At 39.8% G+C, this 24,000-nt stretch overlaps 1 protein-coding gene across 3 annotated transcripts in view; it reads left to right on the plus strand.

The window, feature by feature from the left end:
• The window catches only part of LOC146003790 (acyl-CoA Delta-9 desaturase-like), a 220,911-nt gene that overhangs the window by 158,280 nt on the left and 38,631 nt on the right, over window positions 1–24,000 (plus strand). For all 3 annotated transcript variants that reach the window (XM_083142208.1, XM_083142207.1, XM_083142206.1), the window contains exons 2-3: window positions 2,789–3,016; window positions 21,710–21,840. In XM_083142208.1, the coding sequence (XP_082998334.1) occupies window positions 2,809–3,016; window positions 21,710–21,840 (339 nt within the window). In that variant the 5' untranslated portion in view covers window positions 2,789–2,808. The remainder of the gene's footprint in view (window positions 1–2,788; window positions 3,017–21,709; window positions 21,841–24,000) is intronic.

The following is a 24,000-nucleotide window of genomic DNA, read 5'->3' on the forward strand; positions in this document are numbered from 1 at the left end:
GCTCGATGTACGAAATTTCCTTTTGCGCTCGATGTACGTGCGCTAGTCGCACGACACCGTTTTATAAATACCAGAAATAAAGTTCCGTTAGTTACTACAAGGGAGAGTCAAATGAAAACCTTAATTTCTGTATATAGGGTTGCACAAGATGGCTGCATTTTAGCACAGATCTATTCCTGATCTACACGTATTTTCAAGTTTGAGTTAGTGCCTGTATACCTTAAGAAGAATAAGTATTTGTGGTCCACGTGCAGTCACTTATGAGTCACTGCAAAGGCCTTTCCACCCATCTGCCTGCGAACTGAGGCCATTGTCGAACTTTCTCCTCCATTGGTAAACTTGCTGGTGTGGCAAGCATGCATAGATATATTGAAATTTCATTTGCCGAGAAATTTCTGTAAGATTTAGACTGACAGAGGGCAAGAAACCACTCCTTGTCACTGGTGAAAGTGTGTAGAGGAGGCGCCATCTTTAAAAACAAAAATGGCATATTGAAGCTCACTTGTCTAGTGTTGCAACCTTAAGGTCGTTTTGTAAATAACAGTTGATACCTCATGTAAATTTCAGCTGTATACAGTCTGCCCTAAATTTTTATTGGACTTTCAAAGTTTTCATTTGACCTTGTAATGTTTCAACAGAATAACCGATGGAAAAAATCCGTTAGATCGAAAAAAAATTAGTGTAAAATACTGGAACCAGTATCTAAAGAATAAATGGTTTCACAGTCTCCAAAATTCTAAAAATTAAATTTCAACGTAAACTTTTTACCAAAATTTCCCTCTTAAAGATTTTTCTTGAGGTGTTAAAAGTTCATTACAAAATATAATAACTCTGCATTTCAGTATATTAACTGTATCAAAGTTAAAAAATAAACTGTTGTACAGGATAATTTTATCACTCATCTGGCGAGTCGAGTAGAAAAGTCTCTCCCAGAATATTTAGTAATAATATTAATAATTTGACATAAATGTGTTTATTTTTGTTAATTTATAATGGTGATTAATGTTTATTAATCGCAATCATAAAATTAGTATTGTTATTATAATAGTATTCAAGTTTTATCAAAGGCCTAGAACCTCTACAAAAAATTCTGACGACGCCCATGCCTCATGTTTACGTTTTTAGAGAGCTTTCGTACCGAAGCAACATGACGAGTTGCACGTGTCCCTTGCGTGTGGCTCAGACTGAACCGTTTTCTCAATATACTGCATCGTGTCGCCTCGGTCTGTTGGTCTGTTGACAGCGCGGATGTGGATTGTATCGCTTGTCGCTGCAATCTGAAAGCTCACTTAACGGGGTGCGAAATCACTCAAGACTGGTTGGGGGAAGGAGGGGAGAGAGATCTTAATTTACACACACACACTCACACTCATTCCGGACTCCTTGGTGGTGGAGTGGTCAGCACAACGCGCTTCGACGCCAGGGGTCCTGGATTCGAATCCCGGCCTGAGCATTAATATTATTTGTGTGTGTTCCTTCATTATTGTCATCATATCATCACTCCTCCTCATTTTCGCTATTAGCCAAAAGTGGCAGTAAAATAAACCAAATCAATCAATCAATCAATTAATTCTCACTCCAAGGTAAGCGTCCATTCATCAGTTTCATCATGTCATCACCCATCCCCATCTTCGCAAATTAGCCAAAAGTGGCACAAAAAGCGAGGTAAAATGTAGCAAATCAATCAATCAATCGGACTCGAAGGTGACAGGAAAAGTGTTCGATTTATTCAACATTCGAATTAAGAAACAAGTATAATTAAAGATGATTTCACGGGGAATAAACTTCTGTTCGAATTACCCAGTAATTCGAATTATCCAAGTTCAAATTAAAAAGAGTCCACTGTGCATGAGATATTAATAAAGTAGAAAATTAATTTCTTTACCAACTGTTAAAATGTCAGTAAATTACAAAATAGTTGAAACAGTTTCATTATGTATAAGATTTTGTTTAGTTTTTGCTTTCTGTTAATATCAATCAATTATATTTCATACTTATATGTGTCTTGTTTTGCTTTTGTTGTGCACATATTATTATTGTGCAGATGTATTACTGGTGTTTTGAAAGAGAGAGAAAGCATGCAACTCTCATAAAAACAAGCATCCCTCTGTTATTGTGTGTGTTATTTATTTTATCATCAGTAAAGTATTACATGAGTCAAATAAAAACCTTAAAATTGCAGGGCAGACTGTACACAGCTCAAATTTACATGAGTTATCAACTGTTATTTACAAAACGACCTCAGGTCTGCAACACTAATCAAATGAGCTTCAAAACGCTATTTTTGTCACTTTAAAGATGGCGCCTCCTCTTCATACTTACGCCAGTGTCAGACTAAAACTTACAGAAATCTCTCGGCAAATGATAATTCAATATCTCTTTACATGCTTACCACACCAGCAAGTTTACTAATGGAGGAGAAAGTTCGACAGTGGCCTCAGTTCGCAGGCGCCTTCACAGTGGCTCATTTATAAGTGACTACACGTGGACCCCAAACCTTAACTTGAAAATATGTGTAGATCAGCATTATGTCTGAGCTAAAATGCAGCAAACTTGCCAATCATACATACAGAAATCCACTAGATGAGAAACAAAGACACATTAAGGTTTTTATTTCACTCTCCCTTGAATATTTGAAGTCAAAACTAATTGCTTATCTTTGTCGTGAAATAAAAATTCTTTCCGCCTGAAGTTTTTGCAAGATTGTTGACCCCCTTAGGATTTTGCACCCTGTCCGTTAAGAGTTGACTGTAGACAGCGGCTAAATGGTTTATCTTGTCCCTCGCAGGTTCAGAGGGGGATACCAAGATGGTGGCTTACGCAGAGGATCCCAACGTCAGGCTGGAGAGCATCCAGCAGGAGCTACCGGCCATCGAGTCCAAGGTCCGGAAGATGATGAAGACCAAGACGCAGATTGTGTGGACCAACGTGGTCCTCTTCGTCATCCTTCATGCCATGGCCCTCAATGGACTTCTACTCGCCTTCACGTCCGCTAAGCTACTCACTGTCATTTGGTGTAAGTCTGCCATTATCTCTCCTGTCTTTCTCAATCAGTTTTTTAGGGAATACAATGCACATTGTTCTCATTGAAAATTTGTCTGGCAAATTCACAGACAACATTTTTTTAAATTAACAAAACTTTTTTCGTTAAACTTTTTTGTATTGAGTTGGTGTTTTAAGTCCATTCTATGCACAGTAAGGCTAATCGGGACTGGACTTACAGATCCGAACCACCACATGCCTCCACCGGGTATCGAACCCGAGTCCTCTTGATTACAAGGTGACGACTCTACCACTGCGCCATCCGGGAGGCCACAAACAAAACATTGATAACCTTTACTAAATTTGTGAATTCTCACCACATTTTTGATAATTCTGAACAAAGGTGCACGATTACTGAAATAATTTGGTTGCGATGAACAATAATTTGTTTATCCCCCTTTTAAACAAATACTAGAAATTAATTTTTGGTTATTGAAAACAACTATTTTTCTCTGTGTAGGTTTTAGTAATATAAAACATGTTTTTCTTTTACAGATATTACGTCCAAAAGAACACAATTCCCAGTAGAAAATATTTGCATTTCAAATCAAAATTCGGGCATATGTAATGATTTTTGTGTAAGAGATTTCAAGAAATCATAATTTCCGAAATGCGTAAAGCTAGACAACACGTTCTGAGCTCTTGTGAAAGCTGAAGAAATGGAAAAGTCAAATGAACCGAAAACATGCTCTCTTGTTTGTTCCGAGCAGGGTTGTTAAATGTCCAGGAACTCATAAATTCTAATGGGTTCTATTGGGTTCCTTAACAGAACTGGGATCTTTTTCTTCCTCGCACAATTTAAATTTGGTAAGTTGCGTATTCTTTCATTCCAATACCGAACTTGGACCGTATTTAAATTGATCCGCAAAAACAGTTCCGGGACCGAATTGAAATACCGGACAAGTCACAGTAAATCATAGGCGCCGACTCCATGGGGCTTGGGGGGTGCTCGATGGGGGGCAGAGCCCCACAAATAATTTTGCTTAAGAGGATCTAATGTATTATTTTGCTTCTCTTGTAAAGTTTACTCTGAATTGTGCCACATGAACTTAACTTTAAATACACATTTGAAATGTTCTAGACCAGCAATTTTGGGGGGCTGAGACCGCTAAACCATCAACTTGGGGGGGGGGGGAGACCAGAGACAGAAAAACACATGACTTATTACTATATACTAAGTATATAATTATGAGTATTGTTGACATTTTTACTAAAAAGAATTTCAGAAGAAGATGTGCATGAACTAGAAGAGTGGATGGGACGTTCAGGCTATAAATGGCTCTCACATGACATTCAGAACGAGATAATTGATATATTATAGAGATCTGTTTTGCGCTCCGTGGTAGCAGATGTTAAAAGTCGGGAATATTTTGCTATTATGGTTAACGAAACTTGTGACATATCCATCCAAGAACAATTGAAATTTTGCAACAACTGTAAATAAACATTTTAATCTTTTTGAAGAATTCATGGGCTTTTACGAGATTCCGAACACTGAGGCCAAAACTTAAAAAAGGGAGGGAGGGAGTCATTCATTAATTTATTTCAGTGATCAGAGCCCCCTCCAATAACTTTGACAAGTCGGCACCACTGCCGTAAATAAAATTAAAACCAAGTATTTTAATTTTTAAAAGTTCAAAGACTTTAATACCGACGTACATACTTATACGTACGTTACATACTTATTCGCACAGTTCAAATAAATCATATGTTGAGTCCTGTTCGCTCGAGGGCAGTGATTAGTAAAATTTTGTCACGACAGAAACCGCGCACTGCCTCTACCGTACAACAAGACCTCAACTGCCTCCCCAAGCGCGAGGCCCAGCATAAGAGATTGTTCTTTTTACAATGCTAGCAACTCATAACATAAAAATATCTGAAGATCTGATAATTTATATAACACATCAATGTTAATTAGCGGTAGTAAGCTAAAGTTCAGGTTGGCAACAATTTAAAATGCCAACGTGGAAGTTTTTACATCGCCAAAAACACTTAGCGTTATTCCTACACTCCTAAAATTAACAGCCAATACGAAAACGATATATTATTGAAAGTGAGATAGTGAATTATATGCTTACATGTTACAATATTAAACGGGTGCAATGCATTTGCGCCAAAATCGCGTGTTTTGCGCCAATGAACAAATTGTAAATATTAGTGCCACAGTATCTTTTGCGCCAAGAATGTTTTCCGCCACTCTTGAATATCTAGCCGAGCTAAGAATTGTATGGGTTGGCAATCCTGTCTCCCAAGGGCAACGACTGATCGTGGCTTTCGTCTACCTCCCTGTGTTTCACCTCAACGTTACACGTTTCATTACACCGGGGTCCGCAGAGGCATCGAATAGAGGTAAGGATCTAATAAGTAAGGACAATTATAAATTCAGGAAAGCTTACGCATATTCAGATGGACGTGTTCGGTGGAGTTGCACAAACAAGTCGTGTACAGCAATAATAATTACGAACAGTGACATGATAGTTGAAAGTGAGAAGATAATTCATAATCACCATAGCAATGAACGCAGTTTAATACTTCAACAAATTCGTGGTTCATGTAAACGGAAGGCGTCAAGTGCATTACATGAACAACCCTCAAGCATTGTGTATAGTGTTGCCCATGGGACGAGACGGGACAGGGTTTTAAAAATTCGAGACGAGACGAGATTGATCATGTGTCCCAAGACAAACGAATATTTTCGAGACGAGACAGCATTTCACAGCATTTCCACGAGACGAGACAGGCCAAAGTCTCGTCTCGTGGGCAACACTAATTGTGTACGCGGCGCTGAACGAAGAAAGGCTTACAAGTATCAATCAGCTACATTTCACAGATAAGAAACTTTTGCGAGAGGCTGTGTATAGAACACGGCGAAATATGCTCCCTCCATTGCCGAAATCAGTGAGCGATGTTCATGAAGCAGTCGAAAACCAGACCATAAGGACTGTTCGTGGTGAGAATTTCGTCCTAATTAATGACAGCGTAAAGAACATAATAGTATTCGGTTGTGAATCAAATCTAAAATATCTTTGCGATGCTGATTGTCTTTATATGGATGGGACCTTCAGCTACTGTACAAAACATTTCATTCAGTTGTTCACGATTCATATTCTGGAAAAAGGCCATTATGTGCCCCTGTTATTCTGCGTATTAAAGGACAAATTAAAAAGTACGTATACTTCGTTGTTCAATGCTGTGAAATTAAAGTGTGAGCAAGTTTGCGGCAGTAGTCTTGAACCGAAAAGAATGTGCGTTGACTTTGAACAAGGGATTCACAGTGCCATTAATGAAGTATGGTGTGGGAGATGTGTTATAGTAGGATGTAGGTTTCAAGGAAAGAGGTCCCGAAGGTAAATGGCTCAATTATATTTTTGGTTTGTCTTACTTACCTCCCCATGATGTCTCTGATTGCTTCGCAATTGACATGTTCGAAGATAAGCCATCAGATGAGAAAATTACAAAGTTCTGTGATTATTTGGTAGAAAACTATATTGCAGAAGATTCTACGTACCCTCCACACATATGGGCAGATTTTTCTGCCTCGGCCTATCGCACAACAAATGCATGTGAAGCCTTTCACAGTAAACTGAATGCCATGTTTTACACCAACCATCCTGATATTTTCAAATTTGTACATGCATTGATTAACCTCCAGACCGACACTTACCTTAAAATAAATGGCCTCGAAAAACCCGCTCGTAAGAGGAGCGTTTTAAGAGAAAAATACCTCAAAATTGAATCTTACATTGATCAATATAATCGCAAAGCAATTTCACGCATGCATTACGTGAAATTGATCTCACATGCCACAAAGGTTCCATTGTAAGAGACTGCTGTTTGACAAGTGCAATTTTGTATACTTATGGTTGGTGGTGCATAATTTTTAACCACGCCATCTCGGTGACAGTCTGCAGCCTGTTTAAGTGGGACGGAAAATCATGCTTGCCAACCTAAGTCATTGAATTACGATTTTCTGTAGTGGCGCAAAACCATGTACGGAAAGATAAGGATCCGGTAATTACTGGCGCAAAACCAAACCATTTTCCAGAGTGATTGGCGCAAAGCCGTGCACCCCTATTAAACTAGGACAACAAATAACGAAACTGACTTTATAAAGCAAATCATATTTGCACTTGCACTTAAAATGAATAAAGAAAGATTTAGTATATGAATTTATAACGAAGATTAAAATACTTTGATCTTGTCCATCGTTGAACAAAGATTGATATTAAGAAGAAATATATTTAATATGCACTTAAACAACAACATTTGTGTTATAGTTAAAAAAAATCCTAGCCATCTTGGATTTAATGAAAACGTTACATATAATAATAGGATGAATCAATGTTGCAAAAATACGCGAATAATATAATAGCAAAAGATAAAACATAAATATATACATGAGTTATGAAAACAATTAAGTATAAATACTATAATGTAAATTATTAACTTAAAAGTATACGAATAAGATATTTTCCAATGTAGGAGTGCAATTTGGCTAACGAGGCGGTCGTTACAGACTTACTATTTTATGCTTAGAGTAGGAAGCACCTAATGTAGTTTGTAGTCAAGGGGAAGCCGGTTCGATACCCGGTGGAGGCACATAGTGGTTCGGATCTCACTTTAAACTGTAGGTCCAGCCCTGAATAACCTTGTGTGCATAAAGTGGACATAAAACAAAAATTCAATATCAAACCTAATGTAGTGTTTTTACCAATTTTCTCTAAAAGGCAGTGGCGGCGATAGGGGGGGCGAGGGGGGCAGTTGCCCATCACTTTTCGCCACTTTTGCTTCTGCACTATGCTAAACCTTATCTACAAAGGGAAATATACTGTCTTTGCCCCCAGTTTTGGCACCTTCCCCCTCCACCCGGTTTCGGAACCCAATCGCCGCCACTGCTAAAAGGTAAACCTTCTCGAACATTTCCTGTCGCCTCACGTTGCAGTCTTGACTCTGGCGGTCGCGTTAAAGCTTAGGAAACAGCACATTAGTCCTTGTCACGGGCTGCTAATTTAATAAATAATCTAATTAACTCAACTGACTCAACTGAGCTGAGCTTAGCAACGCAACATCGAAGAATCTCTCGCCTCACCTGCTGGGCGAATTAAACATTACATGAAATATAATACGGTCAGGATAAGTGCCTAACAGTCGGTGTTACCAAGAATAAACCTAGGAGGATTTGATTTTAAATACCTGAAATGACGTTACATAATACTACGGTGTTTCTGAATATACACATATATTAAAGCACAGATAAATACACATTACATCTTGCCCTCTTTCACTCGATCTCACATTCATACTCTCATTCCATGGCATATGGCGACAATATGACAATTACAAAGGTTAGATTAATTACTACTTTGACCATACTCTTGCTATGTCTTGGCTACATTGCCTTTTACAATTTACCGTTTAGGATTTTAAGTATAAAGTGAATAATGGTTCCTTGTGCGGACCCCTTCTATCTTTTCTGAAGGTATACATATATTCAATGAACTATTGTTTGCTGTTAACATAAACTCTCATCTTTAACATTTGATTACTCCGCCGGAAAACAGATGTCTAGGGATGCCATAGCACTGATTTAAGTTAAGCAATGATTTGATTTACGCAGATTCGCGGTAGATTGTCGTCATCTCTCTCACACACGCACATGGTTGGATCTTACCTTCGCTGCATTCCCTCTGACCTGGGTTGGGTGAAAGTGGTCCTACAGTTTTGGAAGGCCTCCCCACACTCCATCGTTGCACCTCGCGGTTATCCTGGTTGGCGAAAGTGGATCAGTCGGCGGCTCCATCTGGCCTCATCGGATCCTGGCTTCACTCGTTCACTGTCGACTCCATACGACAACTTGCGCAATAATAGGTCAGTTCTTCGCGGTCACTCGTAAGTACAGATACGCGACTTGGGCGATGAGACGAACATACGCGATGAGCCATTCGCGGTTTCACATGGATATCAAATGTTATTAACTTTCACTACTTAGGACGTTGTTTCGGACGATTGACACAGGTGGACGTGTCTGGCGTTATTCTCACATAACCACACGTATGTGCACGGATGCGTTGACGGCGAGGGGGAGAAGGATCCCCTGGTTCTATTCTGCTCTACTCCATGGCTCTGAAACACTCACTCGAGGAAAACAAATCCAGACCTCGAGTCTGCTTGCAACTCGCAGCTCGGTTGCGCGTAGCTCACACTCCGGTGGCGATTGTAGGCAAAACTGTGCAAAACTGTTTCAAATCATCCCTTTTATTCCAGATTTGAACGTAGTGACGCGCTACCCTCTATGATCAGGTGCTTGTTTATTGTTTCAGGTGCTTTGACCGTTGTCCTCCTATCCTGGTCAATGCTCACCCCGGTCCTTAACCTTTGGTAGCAGCCCCTCGCGCAGAGATTAGGCTAACTCTTCCTCCATTGTAGTCAGTCACGAAAAGCAAAGGCATCTCAGTAGGGTAGCTTCTCCCTTTCAATTCAGCGATGAATCTTTAATAATTCATAACTCCCGTAGTTCTGTTCTGATTAGGCTCAAATCTTGGAATCAGTACTTTCATGATGTGGTCTTCCGCTGGTTAAAATCTCATCAAATTCGGTCCATTGGTTTAGAAGTTGCATTTTTCTTGTTATTCCCATAAGAATGCATGTAAATCCGAATTCGGGCGAAAAACGGTGGTTGAGCAAGCTAGTGTTGGCTAAGGCAGTTCGCTAGACACCTGTATTCGCGACGGATATTAATAATACCAATTGCAATTAATTCCTACTAACGGGCAATTAGATTAATTACTTGTCACTCAATATTTGACCGTTATAACATTCCCCTCCTTTTAATTATGAATTTTTTTCAGAGCGAACTTGCGAGTGACAGGAAAAATTCATACCACATATCAATGATATTTGTTAGTGATCGCACACTTAGGCGTCTGAATAGGGACTCGAACCCTGGACTGTATAACTTTTAACTCAACATTAGAATGAAGTTATACTTTCTGCAATTGTACTATAATTATGATAATATAAACGAATATGATAAAGTATACAAGAATACAATATAAAGCACATTTTAACATGGAAATCTCAACGTATTACTACATACCTACTAACTTTGGATACACCCTGTAGTTTTATACATATTAATGTGAATACTGAATAATAAGCTAGATAAGATATATGTAAATATTTGATTTGCAATTTGTTCCCTCTCACACATATGTTTGCATACTTCTTGCATTAATTATAAGAAAGGTCTACATTTTTTGCCTTTTAATATCAAAAAAAATAATCTCTAATTTTCCTATTGTTTACTTTACAATCGGGGTGGCTCTAGTGCAATATTTTCTTCAGTGTCTCCTTTGACATGAGCCGGACTGGCAAAGGAGTCTTCTAGTCTCCCGTCGGGCCTTGAATATCGGTTATCTGCTCCAGAGATCGCTGTTCTTGCCTCAGTCCACCTCGTCTAGGTTGGTAATCTGGGGAGAGTGGGTTCCCGCTACGGCTAGTAGACGGTCTATTCCAGTCGGGTAAATTAGCAGTAGTCTGTGGGGACACGACTGTTCTAACCGCATTCACAGCACGATTCCTCTCAACTTGACTCGGGTTGTTTTGACCCCGGCAGTGTTGCCATCTCGCGTTTTCTCCATCTCTATCATCTCTGAAGTGTTGTTGTTGTGGGCGGTGATTGCTGTACTGGCCTCGCTGGGGATAAGCTTCTCTATTGTTCCTCCCAGAGTTCTGTCTCCGACTATTGTTTGTCGCCAAGTTTACTTTCGGGAATCCCCCTTGCCTTCCTTCATCAAAATCTCCAAACTTTCTTCTCTGATTCTTGTTTTCCCAGGATGCTCGTTTCTCTTGCTCCAGCGCGTCCAAATCGCAAAGAATCATCGACATCGTGTCCAGGTTGGAAAGTGCGTCTCCGGTTAGCTGACGTTGCACATAATGCGGAAACATCGCACGTATTGCGGCTAACATTTCAACTGGCTCAATTCCGGGCTTCAGGGCGTGGAAATCACTCACTCGCTGCCAAAAGAATTGTTTATAGGTGATTTTCTGGCTCTCATCAAACCTGCGATTTCTAAGCAAAGTGATTTTGCGTTCTACTAGCTGGCGACCTTGAAATTGTTGCAGAAATGCTTGTTCAAACTCTTCAAAGCTATTAAATAGTGGATTCCGCTGCTCTAGCCAGATCCTTGCACTCCCTTTGAGTAATTTTCGCATTAGCCTCAAGTAGTCTGGGCTATCGACTCCGTACAACAAACAATCTTCCTTGAAGTCCCGTATGAACATTGACGGTAAAGCCTCGTCGTGATCGGGGTCGTACGTTTGAAAATTATCCATTCCGACTTTTGAGAAGATTCCGCGAGTATTCGACTCCGGGTTGGACACACTGCGTGTCTCCTGCTGGGCGAAAGCGTTCAAGCTCGGCGAGCTCCCGCTCCGGCCGATGACATCACGCGCTGCTTGGCGATCCAAGGAAGTTGGTGCTGATTGACAGGTCAGCTGGTTGGTCACGTCTGCTGCGACGAGCAAAGGAGTTGGGTTCGCATCCCTGGACGTTGCCTCCAATCGGCGAATCTCTTCGTCCTCGTTTCTTCTCCGTTGCGTGATTTGGAAATCCTTCATTTGGTCAATTTTGGATAGCAGCACTTGGAAACGGCGGTCCAATCTTTCTTCTCTTTCTCTCCTTTCGGCAGCCTCTGTCTTCCGCCTTTCTTCTTCTTCTCTCTTCCTCTTCTGTTCTCTTTCTTCATCTCTGGCTTGGATATAGCTGATTAGCTGAGAGAACATGGCCTGCACGTCCATCTTCTCTGGAACTGGCAACCCTGTTGCCGACTGATCTTTCCCTAGATCCTTATCAACGTTTCCGGCTGACGAAGCGCCTGCATCTGTAGAATTCTCAGCCCCTGGGCGGTCCATGGTATTGTTCGTTAATCTCTGGCGGAGACGAGTAGTTCTTTGCATGCCAATCTTCTTCTTCTTCTTCTCGTGGCTGGCTATCGCCGAAGGAAAAAGATATCAAAATTCTTTTCCTGGTTTCTGGTTTCAGATCCCGGGGATCGCACCCCTCACCTGCTTCCGTGTCATAACGCGTGTCCTTTTGTCCTTTATCGTCCGAAGTTAATAACGCCCATTGTTAATAAAATAATAAAATCCTCTAATAATTCTGCTATGGATAAATGCTATAGTCGCGACAAAGTATTTCACTATTACACCATAAAAAACACACAAATGGTTCTAGCTACACATCGATTGCATATTCAGTTAATTAAAATCACCGTACAAATTACACATTCTTACTTTAAATGAAAACGTCTTGATAGATTCTTATCAGGATTTTCAGTTACAGGTTGCAATTATTTAACTTTCAACAAAAAATCTTAGTTCCCCCTTAGCGTTAAATTCTGGTACCCTGTCGTAGACATTCGTAGGCTGAAAACTCTCTTTAACAACAAGTATTAAATCCCTTTGGGTAATAGACATAACTGATTGTTAACCATTACAATCAAACTTAATAAAAATTCACCTTGAGTAGATAAGCAACTAATTAGAATACTCGTGACCTCCAGGTTCCTTACTAGCCTGCCTGTAACATCGTTCTACGAGCCTAATTCCTATTTGCTTCCTATTTGCCTACTCTTCTATTTGCCTATTCGTCGATTATTTGGGCCTACTCTTTACACCCTTACTTGTCTATTCACATACTCGTCGATTATTCGGCGTACTTTTTTACTTGCCTACTTATTTTATTTGCCTACTCGCAAGCATATTTTGTCACGGGCTGCTAATTTAATAAATAATCTAATTAACTCAACTGACTCAACTGAGCTGAGCTTAGCAACGCAACATCGAAGAATCTCTCGCCTCACCTGCTGGGCGAATTAAACATTACATGAAATATAATACGGTCAGGATAAGTGCCTAACAGTCGGTGTTACCAAGAATAAACCTAGGAGGATTTGATTTTAAATACCTGAAATGACGTTACATAATACTACGGTGTTTCTGAATATACACATATATTAAAGCACAGATAAATACACATTACATCTTGCCCTCTTTCACTCGATCTCACATTCATACTCTCATTCCATGGCATATGGCGACAATATGACAATTACAAAGGTTAGATTAATTACTACTTTGACCATACTCTTGCTATGTCTTGGCTACATTGCCTTTTACAATTTACCGTTTAGGATTTTAAGTATAAAGTGAATAATGGTTCCTTGTGCGGACCCCTTCTATCTTTTCTGAAGGTATACATATATTCAATGAACTATTGTTTGCTGTTAACATAAACTCTCATCTTTAACATTTGATTACTCCGCCGGAAAACAGATGTCTAGGGATGCCATAGCACTGATTTAAGTTAAGCAATGATTTGATTTACGCAGATTCGCGGTAGATTGTCGTCATCTCTCTCACACACGCACATGGTTGGATCTTACCTTCGCTGCATTCCCTCTGACCTGGGTTGGGTGAAAGTGGTCCTACAGTTTTGGAAGGCCTCCCCACACTCCATCGTTGCACCTCGCGGTTATCCTGGTTGGCGAAAGTGGATCAGTCGGCGGCTCCATCTGGCCTCATCGGATCCTGGCTTCACTCGTTCACTGTCGACTCCATACGACAACTTGCGCAATAATAGGTCAGTTCTTCGCGGTCACTCGTAAGTACAGATACGCGACTTGGGCGATGAGACGAACATACGCGATGAGCCATTCGCGGTTTCACATGGATATCAAATGTTATTAACTTTCACTACTTAGGACGTTGTTTCGGACGATTGACACAGGTGGACGTGTCTGGCGTTATTCTCACATAACCACACGTATGTGCACGGATGCGTTGACGGCGAGGGGGAGAAGGATCCCTTGGTTCTATTCTGCTCTACTCCATGGCTCTGAAACACTCACTCGAGGAAAACAAATCCAGACCTCGAGTCTGCTTGCAACTCGCAGCTCGGTCGCGCGTAGCTCACACTCCGGTGGCGATTGTAGGCAAAACTGTGCAAAACTGTTTCAAATCATCCCTTTTATTCCAGATTTGAACGTAGTGACGCGCTACCCTCTATGATCAGGTGCTTGTTTATTGTTTCAGGTGCTTTGACCGTTGTCCTCCTATCCTGGTCAATGCTCACCCCGGTCCTTAACCTTTGGTAGCAGCCCCTCGCGCAGAGATTAGGCTAACTCTTCCTCCATTGTAGTCAGTCACGAAAAGCAAAGGCATCTCAGTAGGGTAGCTTCTCCCTTTCAATTCAGCGATGAATCTTTAATAATTCATAACTCCCGTAGTTCTGTTCTGATTAGGCTCAAATCTTGGAATCAGTACTTTCATGATGTGGTCTTCCGCTGGTTAAAATCTCATCAAATTCGGTCCATTGGTTTAGAAGTTGCATTTTTCTTGTTATTCCCATAAGAATGCATGTAAATCCGAATTCGGGCGAGAAACGGTGGTTGAGCAAGCTAGTGTTGGCTAAGGCAGTTCGCTAGACACCTGTATTCGCGACGGATATTAATAATACCAATTGCAATTAATTCCTACTAACGGGCAATTAGATTAATTACTTGTCACTCAATATTTGACCGTTATATCCTTGACTGCGTTTCTTACGTAACTGCCGATCACAGGAAGGGAGAACTTACTTAACCTTTTTTTCATTTCGTTGCTCTTGACTTAGACACACTTCGTTACCGAGAAGTCTAAAAAGGCCACTTCCGGTTTGTATATATGGAACATGATAGCTACTCAAATCCCACGGTTATTGAGAAAGACTGCATCCGCGCTGTAAAGCTGGTTACATTTTACATGTCTTTGTTCATTTACATGTTCTGTTTTACATCTTGAATTTCTAAACTCGTTTCATGTTTGCGATATGGATCCGAATTCACCCCTTGACTGTCAACTGTGGCAATGACAGCTCTAATTGTGTGTGGCCTTCATTCAAATCATCAAGATCAATGACAGGCGTGCTGCACACTTTGTCTTTCTCATAGCCTAGGGTGGCCATAATATTTTGACCTAAAACGGGACATCTCAAGGAGATCAGTAGGGAGCGGAAGTTGATGACCTAAAAAATATAGGTAAATGGCCTATAAAATGTCCTAAAAAATTAGAAAAATGACTAAAAAATGCAAAAAATGACCATTAAATTTGTTAGTTTCGGGTTAAAAATTTAAATGAAAAGGAAATTAAACAAAATGCAATCTCCTTATCTGATCTTAAATTTGAGTTTGCCCCAGATGGACACCTGGTGGTTTCCTCGGACACAACAAAGACTGTCACCAGTTCAGCATTTCTTTTGCTCGTAAATTGCAATCTTGCGAGATATATATTTCACCTTGGTGAATAGACTCAAGAATATTACCAAAACGAAAGAAGTGACAAAATATGACGAAACAATACACCGAATATTGCGAAAAATGACGGAAAAATGCCGAAAATCGGGGAAAATTACCTAAAACCTGAAAATTGGCAAAAAATGCAAAAAAAAATGCACTTTATAATTACCTTTTTTGGGTTCTAGACTAAGTGTAATATTGTGTATATTTAATGGGCATCGTGTCCGAGATGTCAGAAAAAAGATGACGTTTCATCAACTTCCGCTCCCTAGAGATCAGTTTACCCCCTTCCTTCCTGAAAAATCGGTTAGGGCTAATTAAATAAATAATGTTATAATGAACCTATTATTATTATTATTATTATTATTATTATTATTATTATTATTATTATTATTATTATTATTATTAAAGGATGGCTGACATAATAACTGATATATCATAAACAATAAGTGAAATATGATCACCTGTTGTCAAAAGGTGTTAATTATTATAATCTCGGATGACTTGCACAGTGTTTCTGGCCCCTTCTGATCAACCTTTGACGTTAGTCCTACACTGAAATTGAAGAGTACCAGAAGTATTTATCAGAAGAACCAATCTTCTTGAGAGCAGTTTTGTTCTTCACCAACTGTTGATAAATCTCCCCGAAAACCTTACCCCACATGTCAGACACAAAACGCGAGATTTGTCTTTTGAGTTTGTGTCAAGACGCAGGAATTTAAATTCATGTTGCAATTCCGTATTGAAACTGCATGTACGTTTCTTGGCCATGCTTATTCACTGCTATACAAACATAAACACACACAGAACAAAACATGTTTTTTTATTTAGCATGAAATGTCTCAAATTTAGACTTGATTTCAAGATAACTCCTAGACTTTTATGAAACGGGACAAATGGTGGCTTTTTAATAATATCAACGGACACAGGCGTCTCCTGAACGCATGCGGTGCATACTGCGCATGCGTCAATTGTGGGAAAAAGGACAGCTTGCTCTGCGACGACATTCTGAGCATTTCTACTTTCTAATTTCTTCATATAGGAGAAGTATTTATTTTGGCCGAGTCTGCTGCCACGCACGTGTCAGCAGTAAGAATAAGCTTCAAATTTGCTCCTGCCACGTAATTCGTCTGCTAAGAGGATGTTACAAATCTTAAGAACAGATTGAGACGAGAGAAATGCAAGTTTATGATTAGTGGGAATAAATGTACAGGTAATTTAGAACCTCTTTATTTAAAAAGCATTTAGCATTTATTTTAATGCTAACAGAACCTAACCTAACTACGAGAGCATTTAGGTTTATTATTAGAAGAATGTTAAGGGACATAATCTTAAAACATTTTTGTGAAAGTAATCGCTAAAACTTCACAGTATGTGTTACAGACGTAATTGCATACATAGCATGATGAAATCACGATAAGACAAACACCGAGTCTGCTGCCACGCGCATCTTTTTTGAGGTACCAGCAGAAAAAGAACGTGGCAGAAGACACTACCATTTATTTTACACGAGAGCGCTGAAATAAGCTTATACTGTATTACATTTCTTGGTTCTGAAGTGACGCCAGTGGCGATTTCTCTGGGTGGGTAAGTCGTGTGTCAACGGCCAAAGGAAAATGAAATAAAGAAGAAAGTATCTGTACTTTTATAAATTACGATTTTGAGCATTTTTTTTTTTAATTGTCAGTTTCGAGCGCCCGGTAGTTTACGAACGCGGCGCAGCGCGCAGTTGTTGTCAGGCAGGCAGATCGGTCCCGCACTGCCAGGTCGTTGGAGAGGAAATACAACGTCTTACCACTGCCAAAACATAGGATGACCGCGCATGCGCACCCTGCCACCCACCTCCATGGTTAGCTTCTCAAGGCGTTGTATTTCTTCCCAACGGTTTGGCTTTCATTCACCCGGCGTTCCGCGTTGTTTTGCTCGTGATTGTTGTGCATTATTTTTTAAACGTGTGGTGTGAAGTGATGTGATTATTTTAAGATGGAGAATAGTGAAAGTGTTGTGCAAAACTATTTAAATGATTCCTTTTCTTCGCTTTCGTATTCAGAGAAGAAACAAGTGATTGACAATGGTCGACCATGTCCGAATCTCACGATGTCAACATATGTTAAAGGAAAAAGTGGTGCTGGAGAAGGTTTTGAGAGACATTTTCGAAAAGAACTCTATGAAATTTCAGACTGGCTTTAAGGGTGTGATGTGGTGAATAAATTTTACTGTTGAACATGTTTATTATTCTTACGGGAGTGCGGGATCCCGAAAAGTCGGCACCGGGATCGGGAAAGAAATTTCCTGTCCCGATCCCGACTTCGGGAAATGACTTCCCGACTTTTTCAGGATCCCGAGCAGTCGGGATATACCGAATGGTCATTGTAAAAAGTTGTTAATTCTCGATGTTTTCGGCATTGCAAATGTCTGGAACGTATCGGAAATTTTTAGTTTTTGTATCAGAAATGCAAAAACAATCACTTAAGGTGAAAATGACGTGTTGAATTCGATTTTTCAAGAGCTTCGGAAAATTTCGAATATTTCCCGTCCCGAATGTCGGGATTTAAAAAATATTCCGTCCCGACTTTCGACTAAAAAAGGTGTTTGGAATTATCAAGGGTATGCGGATTTGAATCATCTTAATACTGCAGTGAAAAAACACAGTGAGTCTGAATTGCATCTTTCTAGTTTCTTTAAATTTAGTAGTTTTGTTGCCACCCCTACTAGAATTGACGGTCTTTTGGATACACAATGAAAAAGTAAAAAAGAAAAGGAAAATATTAAAGAGGTTGATTAACGCCGTCTGCTATTTAGCAAAGCAAGAACTGCCATTCCGAGGCCATGAGGAAAATGCAGCATCTCTAAATAAGGGCAATTACATGGAATTCCTTATTGCCAGTGCCGAGTTTGATCCCTCATTAAAAGAACATTTATTAAATTCTACAGTTTTCGCGGTACTTCGGCAGGCATTCAAAATTATTTAATAAATTAAGTTTCGATGTTCTGAGAGATGAAATCTACAATGAAATTCTTAACACAGACTTTGTGGCTATCATGGTCAATGAAACATCAGACATTAGCAATAAATCTCCGGTGTCAACGATGTTACGTTTTTTTTCGGACTCACAGAAAAAAGTCATTCAAAGATTTCTTGGGTTTCATGACATGAGCGCCGATAAAACTGCAGGAGCTCTTTTTAGTCACGTGACTGAAATAATGGATAAATATAAGTGTGAGGATAAATTATTTGCCCAGACATACAATGGATCTTCTGTAATGAGTGGTCAGTTGAATTATCTCCATCGAGAAAGAATTACTTTATAAGCTGAGAGAAGGGGATAAATCCAAATTTTATGAGGCGGTGATCAGCGCAGGGTAAGGGGAATCAGGTGATCAGGGTAAGGGGAAAAATCGGGAGTGTGCATTGTAGCGATTTTTCAATGAACGGGTCATTCTTATGTCCACGGTGATTTTTGTAGGGGTGATGGGAGTTCCACCAACCCCTCTGGTTGCAAACTGCTGCTTTAAAAATTAATTGTATGGCGAAGTATTGAGTATTGAACATTAATTTTCTCTTTTCAACAGTCCTTGCTTGTCCTTACCTTTCAAAAATATTAATATTTTAAATGAAGTATTTACTTCATTTAAAATAATTTGTAATTTAATGTTTTTCTAAATATTTCTAAATTTACACCAAAAATGTTCGGAGAAAATGAGTAATATTGGGTCACAGAAATGAGAGGGGGATGGGTTAACATTCCTTCTTTGACAACGCCTTAAGTTCAGAGTCAGGAGACGCCACTGAGTGACGCATGCGTCAATTGTGGGAAAAGAATTATTACTTTCTTTCACAGATCCAAGAAATGTAATATAAGCTTAGTTGAACGCTCTCATGTAAAATAAATACTTCTCCTCTATGAAGAAATTATAATGTAGAAATCCTCATGAATGTCGTCACAGAGCAAGCTGTCCTTTTCCCCACAATTGACGCATGCGTTCACGCACGAGACGCCTTTGTCAACGGAACGACCGGGACACGCTTCTAACACGGGACTGTCCCAGTCAAAACGGGACGTCTGGTCACCCTAAAGCTAAACCTGAAAGAGAAGTCCAGGGGTGTAATGTCAGGGTATCTACAAGGCCAGGCAATTGGACCTTCTTTTTCAATCCAACGTGCTGGAAATGTCCTGTCCAGGACATCTCTCACATCTAAGACCCAATGTGGTGGTGCAAGCACTAAGCTGACATGTTTGGGGCGGAGGATGACTCCTGTCATTGAACCCGCCGCCCCTGTTGAAAATACGGCCATTCAGAAAAATTGAATTTGCAAAACCCTTTTCGATTCTACGTACCCTCATTTCCATTTGAACGTGACGCCTGTGTTGGTTGCCTACTCTTTTTTATCGTTTGCAATTCATGCGTGAAAAAAGGTCGCCTGTAGGCGTGAAAAACAGCAGACTGGAAATAAAACAATAATTACACCGTACATTGCAATTAAATCGAGCTAATTTCGAACATAAAACCAACTCTCAAGCCATATAATTCTGCACTTCCTCAACTCCGTCCATTATGTAGTCTCCAACGACGTACAATATCAGAGAGAGTAGCATTTGAAGAAAATGCAAAATATCACCTTTATAATGAGCAGCCCCGTAGCTAGACATTTTGGCGCCCTAGGCAGAAGTGTGGTTTGGTGTTCTTCCCCCGCACTACCAAGCAACGGCACTTTTTGTGTGTTCTTCAATATTTTCTTCTTGGTTTCTGATATTTACATCCTACAAATATTGAAATGATGAAACAAAGAAAAAATCATTAAAAAATAATATAGGTTATATTTAAAAATTCGTATTTTATAATATTTAAGAATATTTCGGTTATGTATTACTGTCTGATGAAAATCTTTAAAAACGTAGTATTACTACTACTTTGGAAAACAGCAGTGTGTTATAAACCTTATACAAGTAAAAGAAGAAAAAAGGTTAAGAATAATAATTAAAATAATGCAGTGCCAGTAGAAAAAATTGTAATGTAAAATTATTCAACTCTGCTTGAAAAATTAACATCGACATAAACCTATACTACACATTATTCTAGATATTATTTACAAAATATTTATTTGTTGCCTTCGCTTTAAAAAGAGAAGACTTTGAATGGCGCCCTCTGTGCACGGCGCCCTCGCTAAGGGCTTAAATCAGTGATGTGAGTGAACGAATAAACAACGATTGTCTACTTATTTAAGCAATATGGCGACAAGCGTGAATTCAACAAGGGGTGTTGTAGTAGAAATGAATTTTCCTGCAGTTTCAAGAAGTGTGAGAAGAATATACCTTGTTCTCTTTTCTATAATTTGAAATAACCGGGGGGGCAGGGTGCCAAGACTGTGGGGGGGGGACAGTATCTTTTCCTTTGTAGATAAGGTTTAGCATAGTGCGGATACAAAAGTTGCAAAAAGTGGGGAAACAACTGCCCCCCTCTCCCACCTAATCGCCGCCACTGCTTGTAGGTTGTAGCAGTTTACAATCCAGAAATGCCCGTGACTGTCCTGTCACTTGTCTCACGATTGTCAAGTTTGAGGGAAAAATCACACCGAAGCGACAGCCGACAGACACGTGCCCCTTGAGGATTTCACCACTCGGACGCAGGTTTGTGTGTCCTTTCTGCAATGCCGCTACGGTGTGAAACGTTCCTGCTGATTGGCTTGTTCAAAAGCGACACGTGTCGCCTGTCGGTTGTGTGAATTTATTTGCTGCCTTATTGACACAGGCCCCATCCAGTACGTAGAAAAGCATCCACTGCGCATGCGCTACCAGAAGATCGAGACGTCACGATGCACGCTATTGGGAGGTTTCACACTGAAGCGACAAGCGACATATGTCGCTTTGGAACGAGCCAATCAACAGTTTCACACCGCAGTGGCATGAACAGCCGCACAAGCTTGCCTTCAATTGGTGAAATCCTCAAGCGGCAAGTGTCGCTCGGAAGCGAATCCTCAGTAATGAATGCAATCTTGCGAATCAAAACGAAACTGCATACAAGCTGTACATTTCACTTGTCGCTTGCGTGTCGCTCGAACTGGGTCGTTTTCTGAATACCGTGCATGGATCATCTTGGTTTGTTGTTCGCACATGCGCGATGAATGCTTGCTTATAGACTACAGGGGCCTGTGTCGATTGTCGCTTTGGTGTGAAACTCCCCGTGTTGGTTCGGTCTGAATGTTCCCTCAGAAAACGGCCCAGTCCAAGCGAGACGCAAGCGACGCGTGCAACTTGGAGTGTCGCTTCGGTCTGAAAGCTCCCTTAAATCCATATAAAGTTGCTAATAGCTCTGTTTGGTTATGTTTCCAGGTTTGTTGGTCGGACATTTATCGGCTTTAGGGGTGACGGCTGGCGCTCATCGCCTGTGGACACACAGGGCTTACAAGGCAACATGGCAGCTGAAGACAATCCTTGTGATTTTTAACACGATTTCAGGACAGGTGAGTTAATATTTCCATTAATCCGTGGGTCGTCTCATGTGTCGTTTGGTGAAATGCCGCTATGCCAAGCTAAAAATATATAATAATTTAAATATCAGAATAAAAATAAATCATACAAAATTACAAATTCAAATGTTGCATTTAAAAAGTGTTAAATTTTTATGTATGATTACATTTTACAACATTATATAGTAATAATTAAAAATTATAAGCCAATTAACAGTATTAATGGGGAATATGGGAAAATATTATTCTACATACCTCCATGATCCAAAGGTTAGCAGAGAGTTCTGCAAAACTAGAATTCCTGGAATATGATGTTCAAATGAATGGTATGCCCCAGCTACATAGGTGTAGTTTCGTCCGTCCACTTGGGGGGGGGGTGCTAACTGGGGCTAACATTCTTCATGATTTAATCGATTACGGAAATCATCATGGCCATTCTCCTTGGGATTCAGGTGATCGCCACATCATATTATCCAAAAGAAATTGAATTGTGTTTATGTCGAGTGTTGGTTAATTTTACTCGCAGTGACAACCCGCAGTTGCTACGTTCCACGTACATCTTTGCTCCGCTGAATAAAAATGTGATTAAAATCCGTTTCGCAATGTGAATTAACAATGATAATGGATTTTAAAAACAGATGCAAAGTGCTTCAAAACGAAAGCAATATTGCATTTGTAAGACTACCCAACACTAAGAAAAGCTGTTTCGCAAAATTGATAAGAACTTTTTTCTCTTTATACAATTTCATAAAATCTGAAAATAAAGAATTGTGATTGAAACCTTTCTGCCTGCACCGCATTAAAATTTAATCCCGATCCGACATCCGTATTTTTTATTTATAGAATTTAGAATTTCGTAAAAAAAAAATTAAAAAAATCATACTCGAAAAAATATTGGTTAGCATAGATTAACGCAGAGTTGAATAAGCCAAATTTTTGACGTAGCTCGTTTTTATGTAAGTCTACTAGTTAATTTCTAATTGTAGTCCAAACTCGAGTATCCATCCATAATTTTTAATCCGACAGTAAGTGCTCTTCTTTTTGCTCTTCTGTATAATTTCCTGAAGAATTCTTTGTAGCCACCACAATTTCCCTTTCTATGTCCAATACTGTCTTGCCTCATGGTTGACCTTAGCCATATTTTCAGACGTCTTATTGCAGATAAAAACCCGTATAACTGTAGCTGAATACAATGACATACATTGTGCAATGTTCAACATTTTGTGCAACTGAAAATGAACATCTACCCATGGGTCGATTTATGCCCCAAACCCTTGACCCTGCAAAGTTACTTCTATGCTTTCGGATCTTAAGAAAGATCTCTACTGAAGAAATGAATGAGATAAACTAAGAATTCTGGACTATTACCGAATTGAGAACCTCGTATTGAAATATTCGCGATATGTGCACTATTCTTGGTCTCTGAAACAACAAATAAGTATTTTCTTAAACCCAGAAGAATGAATATATCATGAGCTTCCAATAGATAACTGAGATTTCTGGAGCAGCATCATTAGAAGTGATCCAGAAGATTCACCCGTCACTTGGAGAGTTGAACGCAACTTTCAACTGTACCGCCCTCGCACAATGGAAAATTGAAATAAATACCGCGCCTCTGCATACATATTCGTGACTTGGTGCAACTTCACAAAAGGCTTGGAAAGAAGCGATTCCACTAATGATCTGTAATGATTATTTAATGAAGTGGTAAGCACTCAGGTGGGCAATGGTCTACTTCGGCACTGGCCCTGTTCAACGAAGAGTTAAGATAATTTGTTTGCCTTGATGTTCTCTGCGTGCTGTGGAACTTTCTTGCAGGTCCAAAGCCAAGCAGGAACTGTCGTCAGCATCCTTGACATTAGGTATTTGTGTCACGGTATCCAGTGACGTATAAAATCACAGTTCGATATTTATCATTTTGTTTATTTAATCATATTATGACTTGTTTAGAGTGTGAAGTTTGGTTTATGAAATCTGAATATTTCCAATGCATATATAGTAAAATTGATATTCGAGCAAGACATCGGGAGTTGGGGAACAGGTTTTCTGGGTCACAGCACGAACCGTCAACACGGCAAAGTACATGACATTTTTGCAACCGAAGCGGCTCATCACGGAGGAAAGATGCACTTATTTTCGTCAGGACCAACAGAG

The sequence above is a fragment of the Lepisma saccharinum genome, chromosome 20 (genome assembly GCF_977018435.1).
Source record: "Lepisma saccharinum chromosome 20, izLepSacc3.1, whole genome shotgun sequence".
Lineage (NCBI taxonomy): Eukaryota > Metazoa > Arthropoda > Insecta > Zygentoma > Lepismatidae > Lepisma > Lepisma saccharinum.